The 11,273-nt window shown below is 42.6% G+C and overlaps 1 protein-coding gene across 1 annotated transcript; it reads right to left on the bottom strand.

The window, feature by feature from the left end:
- Nucleotides 1-2,108: 2,108 nt before the first annotated feature.
- Magea8 (MAGE family member A8) lies at nucleotides 2,109-10,287 on the bottom strand. Its single transcript, XM_228890.6, has 4 exons — nucleotides 9,997-10,287; nucleotides 5,291-5,383; nucleotides 4,432-4,512; nucleotides 2,109-3,480 (listed from the first exon to the last, which is right to left on the bottom strand). Exon 4 carries the CDS (start codon nucleotides 3,441-3,443, stop codon nucleotides 2,481-2,483), a length of 963 nt encoding a protein of 320 aa, XP_228890.1. The 5' UTR covers nucleotides 3,444-3,480; nucleotides 4,432-4,512; nucleotides 5,291-5,383; nucleotides 9,997-10,287; the 3' UTR covers nucleotides 2,109-2,480.
- Nucleotides 10,288-11,273: the final 986 nt, after the last annotated feature.

Here is an 11,273-nt window from a genome sequence, read left to right as displayed (position 1 = left end):
TTCATTCAGAAGCCAAGAGAAGCCAGTTTAAATCTATCAACTTGCAGAGGAGTTTGGGCCGGAAGACCTGAGTTGAACAAAGCAGTAACAGTTCAGAAAGAACATAAAAATGCGAGTTTCATTAGCAGTAAGCCTCTTAGATAACAAATACACCTGGAAAAGAAATGGTATTTTAAATAAATATATAGGCAGAGCCTCTGGTGCCCAACCATGCTGGACCAGTGCTTGCTACTGTAGCCTCTGTGATCTCATGTGGGCCCTGCTTAGTTGGTTTGGTGGGCCATATTCTACTTATGTCCCTATCCTTACTGTCTCCTATATTCCTCTTCCTGAACTTCCCTTTTTCTTACTTAGATCTAAGGCGAGCAACCAGAGGGAGCCCTCCAACATCAATTATATCTTTGCGTAATGTCTGACTCTGGGTCTCAGCATCTGATCTGTCTGCTGCTGGAGGAAACTTCTGATGATGACTGGAAAAAGCTCTGATCTATGACTATAACAGACGACATTGAAATAATTTTGTTGATTATTTTTTAATGCATTTATATTTGGCTCAACTCTAAGAACCTGGCCTATCCTATTTCCATGTTCAGGCAATATAGGGCATGGGATCACACTCATGGCATGGTCCAAATCTTAAACCAAACATTAGTTGGCCACTCTCCTGTGTTTGAACCACCATTACACTTGCATGGCCCAAGCACATCTGGTTAGCATGAAAGATTCCAGGTTGAAGGAATTATGGCTGAGTTGGTTTCTAAGTTTCTCTTTCTATAGCCTGCAGAGTACCTTCTCACACCAACATTATAATGTTGGAGTACAGTCACCATGCAAACACTAGTTATACCTCTTTACATTCAATGATCTATGTGCGATTTCCCTTGGCAATGGGGCAGACTGTCAGTTGGAGAGAACAATCATCTGCTGTAGCATTAGCATGGGTGGTTTGGAGATCTCTATGGGATCTTCTCAACCCACATCTCCATCAAATGCAAGTAATTTTCCGCCAAAGAAGCCTTGCTTAGCTACCAAAGATTTCCAGGTCAGACTCCATGTACTCCGTTGCTAGAAGTCCTAACTATGTCCCTGTATTAGGTGGGGTTTCTAATAGTTATGGAGATACACCATGAACAAGGTTAGTCTTATAAAGGACAACATTTAATTGGGTTTAGCTTACAGCTTCAGAGGTTCAGTTCATTATCTTCATGGTGGAGAAGGGCAATGTTAAGTCAAGCATGGCACTGGAGAAGGAGCTAGAGTTCTACATGCAGTTACTTAGGTGAACCAGGAGAAGATTCTCAAGCAGATAGGAGTAAGCCAACTTCCACAGTGACACACTTCATACAAAAAGGCCACATCTATTACAACAAGGCCGTACTTACCAACAGTGCCATTTCCCAAGAGAAAAGATTTTGCAAGCTACTACAATAACAGTCATAGATTTCAGGATATTTCCAGTACAGTAGACTTGCATCCCACCACATGCAAATGTTCCCCATTTCCAGCTATCAGTTCCTGTATTCTCTCCCTCCATTTCTCCATTCTCCTGATCCTGTCCCCAAATACTCCCAATATACCTGCAATTTCCAGGTATGTTCATGCATCCCCATACTCATGCCCCCAAGTCAGAACTCCTCTTTACCAAAACTTTCTGGGCCTGTGGATGTTAGTTTTATTATCATTCACTTAACAGATAATACCTGCTTATATGTGAATGAATACTTTTCCTAAATGTGTATCTCATGAGTGACTGGATACTGATCAAAATAAGAACTTATAGAGTAGATCGGTACTTACAGACCTTGTGAGCTGCTATGTGCCTAAGACTCCCAAAATGTCTTGGTTTTCAGCATTGACATTGGGGTGCTTGCCTCAGAAGACCCCTCTGCAAACCGTCTGATCTAGTGCTAGTCATTCCAAAGATCCCCTACCTGTATTATAACAGCTGTGGACCATACTCAAAACCTATCTAGAAAAAATGATGACTCTGGATTAAACTGTATACCATGTTTCAGTAGATAAGGAAATATCTGGATTTGAAGATAGAAAATCCATTTACTGTTAATTTAAATTTAAATTTGTTAACCACAAGGAGAGACTAAAAAATGTAGACATAACACTTTTATTTTATTCTTTTTTTTTACAAATTAATGCCCAGATTTTTCCCATTGCCCAGTTAATACCAATATCAATGTACTATAGTATTTTATGACATTTTAACAAAGTAAGACAGAAGTCATGCTTATACGGTTTCAAAATAATAAAATGCTTCAAACCTGGAAATCAACAATGCATGCATTGCAAAATAAGTAAACTTAAACCCAATGGATCTTGTATTAAGAGTATTAACATTTTGAAATATCAAGAATCTTAAATTCACCCAAATAGAATGCAAGTAAAAAGCATTATGCTCTCCTCCCACCAGCTCCCAAATGAGGCTACAATATTTGGATGAGTGTTAGATATGAATTGCCAGTGCACTAGAAAGTGCCCAGATCAGAGAGTCGAAGCATCTGCTGGAAGATCCAGGCCTCGACCCTGTCTATCTCATCTCTCAGAGCTTCTGCATATTTTTCAGGGTATGCTCTGGGATGAGTCTTAGTAATGCTAGCAAAAAACTGCAAGATTTTCAATTTGGTGGTTTCTGCAAAGGCCCTTGGGCCCCACAGGAACACATGGCTAGGAGGATCACTGTTAGGCACCTGTCTGTATTCCAGGTACCCTTCCTGGACAAACTCCTCAGAGATGAGCTTCCTGGGGTCTCTATGTATGTAAGGATCCATCCCACCACACAACCCTATATTATTCAGCATTTCCCAGATAATGTCCTCACTGACATAGTTTCCCTTCATAAAAATGACACCCAGTACAACTATGAGGACACCTGTCTTGGGCATACCCTGGACATCAGTCAGCATCCCATCATAGGTGATGCCCAGGGCAGTGACAAGGACATAGGAATGGACAGAAGGGTCTACTTCTACTATGTCAAGGCCAAAGACCAGCTTCATGCACTCAGAGGCCTCACTAAAGATCAGAGGATAATATTCATCATACTCTCTACCAATGGTTTCCAGCATTTCTGCTTTGGTAGTGAATGCCTTCGTTTGATATTTGAAAAGCAGAAAGTCCACCAAATCATACACCTTTACATTCTGTGCATTGTGCAACAAAAAGAGTGGGTCTTCCAGTGCCTGTAATTGTCTGATGGAAGCCTCCTCAGATGGGCCTTCAGGAATGGAGGCCAGTGCCACAGAGGGAGAGCAGGCTCTCTCAGGACTCTGGAGAGGACTTGGTATTCCACTACCATACTCGGCCTTTGAGGTGGTGGTGGCTTCTTCCTCCTCTGCTGCAGCCATGGTAGCCTGGGCATTGTCTAACTTCTGTTCGGCCTGAGCATTGTCTTGGAGGTTGCAGTATTGGATGTTATGGGCATCATCCATTGTGGTTTTCCTTGGCACTGAAAGGCTGGATACTGTCCTAATCAGAACAGGGAGGAAACAGACCTGGTGAGGAAAGGGAGAGAGTGTGTGGATTCTGCTAGCAGTCAGTTTTGCAGCCTACAAAATGTCAAATTATTTGAAAGTAGTGCTGTGGGTCACAAGGACTCTTAGCGGTCCGTGAACAGAGAAATCCTGAAACAGGAAGTAAATGACCTATTTGGGGTGCAGTCACATCACAGAGCATGTAACCTCAGGGATACCATCAGAATATTTGATGCCAGGGAATGTGGAGTGTGTATATTCTTGGTTGTTGGTACCATTGTTATATACTCGCAGTATCAACATGCTCATAAATTCTGAGTGTACATAATTTTGCCTATGTAAAGGATCTGAAGACACAATCTTAGATGAAAATTTTCATCTCTTACACTTTCAAATCATTATAAGGCACGCTGACCACATTCCATAGATTCAAACTGCCATTTTGAAACTGAATATTCTTTAACAGTAATGGTAATGTCTACTGTTGTTGTGCAGGGTAACAGTGCACCAGTAAATAGTGCCTTCTATCATCTTTCTGGTCCTTCATGTTTCCCTGACAAGTGCTAGACACTGCCAATCAGATAGTCTACTGAAAAATCTTAACTGACCAGTATTTTGAAACATAATATAATGCGTGAATGGCACTTCACATCAGGCTGCACAGATTCAGACTAACTTACAAGAGATTGGACAATTCAATGGTGTTCATGTGTCCTGAGGTGTGAGACCTGACCTATGCTCACCTTGATAAGTGACAAGGTCTGGACTGCTTCACCTTATGATCTGAGGCTAAGTTATTTAAACCAAGGTCCTATTTCTGTGATACAGGGGGAAGAAGAGAAGAGGTAACAGAAATCGTCTATGGTCCCTGAGCTTCTTCACAGCATACAGGAGGGCATGGAGGTATCCCATGTTGTTTAAATGGCAGGAAATCTTCAGTCCTTACCTTCAGTCCTTGCCCTCTTGAGATATTCACTCCGCTATCTCCAGTCAAACTCCTCCTTCCCAGGATCTCAGTTCCTTGAGACTTGTGACCAAAAAACAAGATAGAGTGCGTATCAAGACATCCCCTTCCAGCAGTGTGTATGTCAGGTGTGTGAGAAGTGTTTGGGGGGCCTGTGACAGGTTTCCTTCACTTCTATATTGGAGGATATAACATGGACTTGCACGATTCTTGGACACCTGTCTTTAAGAATGGCTATGCACCCGGGTCAAGTTGTATTCCTTCTTGATATCTGAGAAGATGACAAATCCTTTTACATCTGAGTGGGTTATCTTGGATTGGTCATATGACCTGAGTGAATCTGGGCTGATAATGGGGTTTCAAAACCCACTTGAGGTTGATTTACTGACTTCTTCCTGGCACCTTCACTTTTGTGCAATTAACACAAGACCTCATCTTTCCAAAGACATCCATGTTCCTGCCAAATGGACAAGTAAGCATGACACCTAATGCCCCTGATTATTGGCCACAGAACATACTGAGATATTATAGTTTGTATATTCTGTGCTGTGGACTCATAGTCCCCAGACATACATGTCTGACATACAGCTAATCCTGTGACTCCTCTCTCTGTTCCCCATCCTGACATTACTCCTCAGCCAACCTGACTTCAAAGTCTTCATCTCACAAATAAATCACAAACAAATCATGAAGCATAAAGGACAGGCAGTCACAGTACTCACATACCGAAGGCTCTCCTGGAAAAATTTAGGGAGTTTGGCAGGTATTAGGAAAGTCTGTGTTATGGAGGGTATTGCTCTTTTTCTCTCCTTTAGGTCTCACCATGGTAACTCAAACTTACCTAGACTGCTTACAAATGCTGGACACCTCTTCTGATAATTTTCTGATACTCCAACTGCTGCTCTGATATCCTTCAGTGGATAGGCTCACCTTCCTTAGAAAAGAGAGAGAATGATAATGGAGTGTATATGCATAACTGTGGTTTGTGTCTCACACTGCCTATGAGAGCAGCTATGAGAGCAATGGCAATGCTGGATATTATATGGAGTATTTGATGTGTGCTGTCCATAGAGAACTCTGGATTTTACCTTGATTAACTCTCTTTCCTAGGACCTCTTTACCACGGACCTCAGAATAAGGTGCTGACCTTCTATCTACTGAGGTCAAAGAAGGCCACTCATTTGACTACCCTAGTCTTGTGTACTATAATCCCAATTGTTCTGATCCTGCTGGATTATCTAATAGGACATCTCTTCAGTTTACACACAGGGTCTTCACATATCACTTCATGGAGACTGGGCTCTGTCTATTACAATTGCTCCAAAAATGATGTTACTCAGAGTCCCATTGGAGGACAGAGCCTTACTGCTAGGAATGAATTCCACCATGTTAGATACAGAATTGATATGGGGAAGCACTAATTTGGGGTTCCTCAGACTAACTGAAAACTTTCATCTTGATTACAAGGATCTGCAGGAGTACACAGAGAGCATCATGAAAGTTTAAAATATTTTCTTGAAATTTGTATAGTTTCATAAATTACAATTTAATCATATTCAACATCTCTCCTATTGTATTGTAGGGCCTTGTCAGCTCTGTCACTGGGGAGCTGGAAAAAGGGGAGTTTGACTGTGCTTATCCCATGCTCCTGCTGCCAGGGCTGGTGCTAGGCCAGACAGAAGCACCTAGGCTCTGTTCTGGTGGTGGAAAACCACAGTCAGAGATGTAGGAAAGCCAGAGTTGGTAAAGGGGGTTCCTCATCTTTCATCGAGCTCAGGGACGTGGGGTTCTCATGCTCTTAGATTTCCAAGCTATGCTGGGAATTACAGAAGAGCTGAGAATGGAGTCTGGGATCCTGGCGACTGGGAACAGCATCTAGCCAAGGGCTGGGGTAAAGTGGAGGTCCAGATTGTTCCAGTGGGTATGTTAGTCTTTAGATGGACAGCGGTTGGCATGGTGGCAATTGTGGCAGGGAGCACAGAGAGGCCTTCTAAGGGAGATTAAGCTGGGTCTCTGTAGAAGGCCTCCATGGCTTCCCACAGCAGTTCTTGGTAAACAGAGACAATCTGTGGTTCCAAACTGTTTATTGTCATGACACAAAATGGATGCTTAAAACTATACCCTGCTTCTCAGGGTGTACCTGATATTAAATACTATTTGCAGGTGGGATTTCCAAAATGGGAAGCTTATTGGCTAAAACCTTCAGGCCTCCAGGTAGCTCATTAACATGCAGAATTCTTTTTTAACCTACATGACTACACATCATTTCTCTTCTGTGTGAGAAGCATGGCATGTGTTCCAAGTAAGGGGTTTGTTAGCAAGCTGAGAGTCAACTAAGCCTCAGGTGTGTGCCCGCTGAGCCTACATGTCCTCACCTGTTGCACGTTACCAGACTTCCTGACATGCTTTTATGTTGTACACACTCTACCAAACCCTCCATGTCCCTATAAATACTGGACTCTCATAGTTTTTAGCACATTTAGTGAAATTTTTAATATCTTTATACACTTGGGCATGTGGACATCGACTGAATTATGATCAACTGACAAGAATCTGCAAACGTAAGGAAAACAAAATCTCTCCCAGTAGGTATGAATTACCTATAGCTCCTCAGCTAGAATTACATACCCCACTATGCTGGGATGTTTGTCTAACTGGGAACACAGTCCTCTTGATTGTACTTGCTTAGTTGACTTGAGACTAATTAGGTAGAGCTGGTTTAATCTGGGGCGACTAAATCTGAAGCAGGATTTCAGATGTTAAACCAGAGCTCTCACCCTCACATTGCACTGGCCTCATCTGGTGACTCCAGAAATCTTTTTATTTTATCCACAAGGGTGTTTTCAATGAGTCAGTCAGGGAGCTGAGAGTCACCTAAGACTCAGGTGTGTGACACTATGTCTCTGGGTCCTGATCTGCTCTACCTTACCAAACTTCCCAGCATGGTTTCCTGTCCCACACTCTTCCAAATCCTCCAAGTCCCACCACTACTAGACCTAAGAAAGTTTACTTAAACAGAACAAATATATTCCTGGCGCACACACAAATGCACCAGAAAATGGCTCCAGTTGCCCTGGAACTGGAGTTGTGAAGCACCATTCCTGGCTATGAATCAAACCTGCAAAACCAGCAAGTACTGGTAACCACTGAAGTGTCTCTCTAACTACAGATTCCCAGATTTCAATAGGTGGAAAAAAAAAAAACAGAAAAGGCTAATTTCTACATGGTGCCTTCCGATATGTTGCAGGTGTGTACAATAAGTATGAAGCTGAATTCATCTACAATTCACCCTTACTTCTCACCCAGACTGTAAGAAAGAGGACTGTGTCTTTACCAGACCTTTGAGGAAATATGATTTCCTGCTCACCTATTTGATTCAACCTACAGGACTCTTTAGTAAGGGACACAAACAACAGTGCACCTGCATTATCTTTGACCCTCCTAACAGAAAGGATGCAGTGTAGGCCACTGTGAACTGCATTAAAGCTAAAAGTACGGCAGCCTTTAAGCTCCAGAAAGAAAATGTTCTGTGTCCTGCAAGTCCTTGGAAGTAGATGAAATGGTGGGGCAGGAATACGGGACCACAAATAAGGGTTCTTCTTTGTTTCAGGTTAGTCAAAGGCATGCAACTGTATTAAATGGAGGCTGTCTATATGGTACAGGGCATGTGTAGGTCACCAGAAACTTACACTTGAGTCAGAAAGGGACCAAGTCAGAAAGAGTCTTTGCACTCTACTATACACTTACTCTGACTGAAAGCATGTGTCAGCCCTCCAGGATCCTAAAATTGTGATATAACACCTCCCTGAGCACCTGGATGAGGATGTGGCAGTATGTGGAGGGCCTCTTCCCCTTCAGTGAGAACTATGGCATTCGGTAACTTCCAGAAATGGCAGAAAATTATTTGGAGGACTCCAAGTCATTTCTTGCAAGAGAAAGTGCTCACTCATACCAACCAACCCGGATTTACTGCAAGAATCTGAAAAGCCTCCAGTGGTCCTTTCTATCTTATGTGAGGGTTCTACAAATAACAGAAAAACACACTACTCTCAGAAATCTTTTTAAAAATTCCTAGATACTGATTCCCAGAGTATGAAGGGAAGGAGGCATTCCTCCAGATGGACCCACTGAATAACAATTTGGGTACTCTCTTGATGAGTGTTCTTTACTCTTCTTAATACTGACAATATGTTTCCTAATGTGGTGGTCACACCCAACTTTAAAATTATTTTGGTTGTTACTCCATAAGTGCACTTTTGCAACTGTTGTGAATCCTAATGTAAATATCTGATATGAAGGGTGTTTGATATGTAATCCCAAAAGGGTTGTGTCCCACAAGTTGAGAACCATGGTTCTAGCCTGTCAGGGACCTTAACAATCCACCGACAGGGACGTTACTGCAACATGAATGTGAAGCTACCCCCGGGACTCATGTAACTTTAAACATTGCTCCTCTGCATTGTTGAAAGTGAGCAGAGGCTGAATTCTGCATCTGGGGCCATGTTTAGTGCCCGGTAACAATGGCATGTGACACTTTCTCTGGACTGGAGCTTTTATGGTCCACTCTCAGGTCTAACTTCCTCCCTGAATGTGAGCTAAGCTCATTTCTGAGAACTTCTTAACTATGCCTGCATTCGTGGACCACAAAGTTGGACCCAGCAAGCATCTCCTGCCAAAAGCTTGTTATATCCCATGCAATGCTAACTGAAGGGTGAAATTGGCATTATTATTGGTCCTTATATCGTGATGGAGACTTTTTGCCTGCCCTAGGCTCTCACCTACATTCAGAAAGCAGGGTGTAGCTGTATTGCTACAAGGAATCTCACAAGATGTTGCAGAGTCTGGGAACTGTTTATATGCAGATGTGGAAGCTTGGATAACACCCCTACTTGTTTCAAGATCCTGAAAATGATACAAGTTAACCAGGTGGTTTGGGCTTACCCATCTAGAAACAATCTTCCAAAAGCCACTCTCATCTAGCATCTTTATTTAAAATGATTGTGATGTCTGATTTCTGAATTGGTAACTATTGCCATAGTCCCAAGAGAAGGAAGGGAATAAGATTATTTCAATTAATTTTCCCTTGTTTAAAGTAGCTCACATTTTCTATCCAATAAATTGTGGGGTCACTCATCACCAAGCAGGGTTTTCACACTACAATCCTGGGAACATGTTTCACCCAGTATACTATTCCACCTCCTTCTCTAACAGAACAACTTAAAATATTGATTTTCCTTTGTCCTCAGGTATCATGGAACAAGGGGTTCACTCCTACAGGTGAGCTCTACTTGAAGCTAGGCTGACATTAGGGATGGAATTGCATTATTTCTGGAAACATCAGAGTGGAAGGTGTGCTTTCCTCCACCCTAAGCTGTCATCTCTGGTACAAAATTGTTCTAGAAACCTGAGAAAAATTCCCCAGTGGCACAGTATGGAAGGTAGGGGGTGTCTGTCTTTCAAACTCAAGACCATGTGTGGAAGCTGTGTTTGTTGGGGTGGGGTAATCAATGTATCATGAATAGATTTGGAGTCAGAGGGATTTCTTACCTCAACTGGAAAGGCACAGCGAGGCCACCAACAATCCAGCTGTCTCACAATATGGTGCTGCATCCACAAAGTCACCAGATATTTAGGACTGGACAGTCACTCTATCTCAAAAGTCAGCACAGAAATTTTCATAAAATTAAAGAACCTCAGAATACATCCCCAAATTCCCGGTGTCACCACAATTAGATGAATGTAGATATCTGTCTCATTAGCTAAAGTCAGCACTGAAGTACTCTTTAAACTCAACAAAATCTTACAAAATGGAATTCAGGTTTCAGAGTTCACTGATAACAGAACTGAGGATCCAGCTTTTCCACTAAGTAGTGCCTGTTTGCTTTAAGACCCCAAATGGATACAAATCTAACTTAATTCTCTGGTCCTATGGATCCTGGATCCAGCTTCAAAAACCCACAAACGTTTACTCCCCATGTAAACTTCACAAGGAAAATGTCACCTGATCCTGCATCTGTGAGAACCTCTGAAATAGCACCTAAGAGTCTCAGAGGAAGCTCATTCCCACGAGGGTCCACCTGTTTGGTGCAGGTTACATCATTAAAACCTTAGCATTTGTGGCTCTCTTGAAAAAAACGTTTCCACAATCCACTCAAAGCTATTCGTTTCATACATACGGAGATTCCACCTGAATTCCGCCGGGAATGTTAGAAAATGGAAGTATTAGACTGTCTCCAGAAACTCAAATTAAGGAGTTCATTCCCACAAGGTTACTCGACTGGGGTTTAGGGAGGCCAAAGGGATGCAGCTGTATTATTTGGGGAACCATCTCTCCTGAAAGGTTCAGAGTGAGCCCGAAATTCTTACACCAACTGGCAGAGAGAGGCGACCTCCCTTCTAGGCATCTCACAAAATGGCGCGGAGTCCACAAAGTCACAAAGTCTCCGGATATGAAAGCCTGGGGAGGCGCTCTATACCACAAGTCAGCACTGAGGTTCCTTTAAACTCAGGAACGTCAAAAATGTTCCTGCGGCCCCTTTTGTCACTAGATATAGATGACTGTGGAGTGTCTCATACACCTGTCAGCATTGAGGCATCATTTAAACTCAATGGACCTCACCAAATGGCCCTCAGCCTGCGGACTCCTTGGATATAGAAATGGGGACGAAAATCTTTAGAGAATTGGGCTCCCGTTTGCTTCAGGACCCAAAAACGACAAACATCTACCTCATTTGTCTGGGCCTGTGGTCCTTGGATCCAGCTTAAACAACCTACACATCCACTTTGCATCAGAATAAAAATGTCACACCATCACGCATTTCTGG

This window comes from Rattus norvegicus, chromosome X (genome assembly GCF_036323735.1).
Source record: "Rattus norvegicus strain BN/NHsdMcwi chromosome X, GRCr8, whole genome shotgun sequence".
Lineage (NCBI taxonomy): Eukaryota > Metazoa > Chordata > Mammalia > Rodentia > Muridae > Rattus > Rattus norvegicus.
Note: the sequence above shows the minus strand (reverse complement) of the source record. Positions and strands in the feature narration are given on the sequence as shown.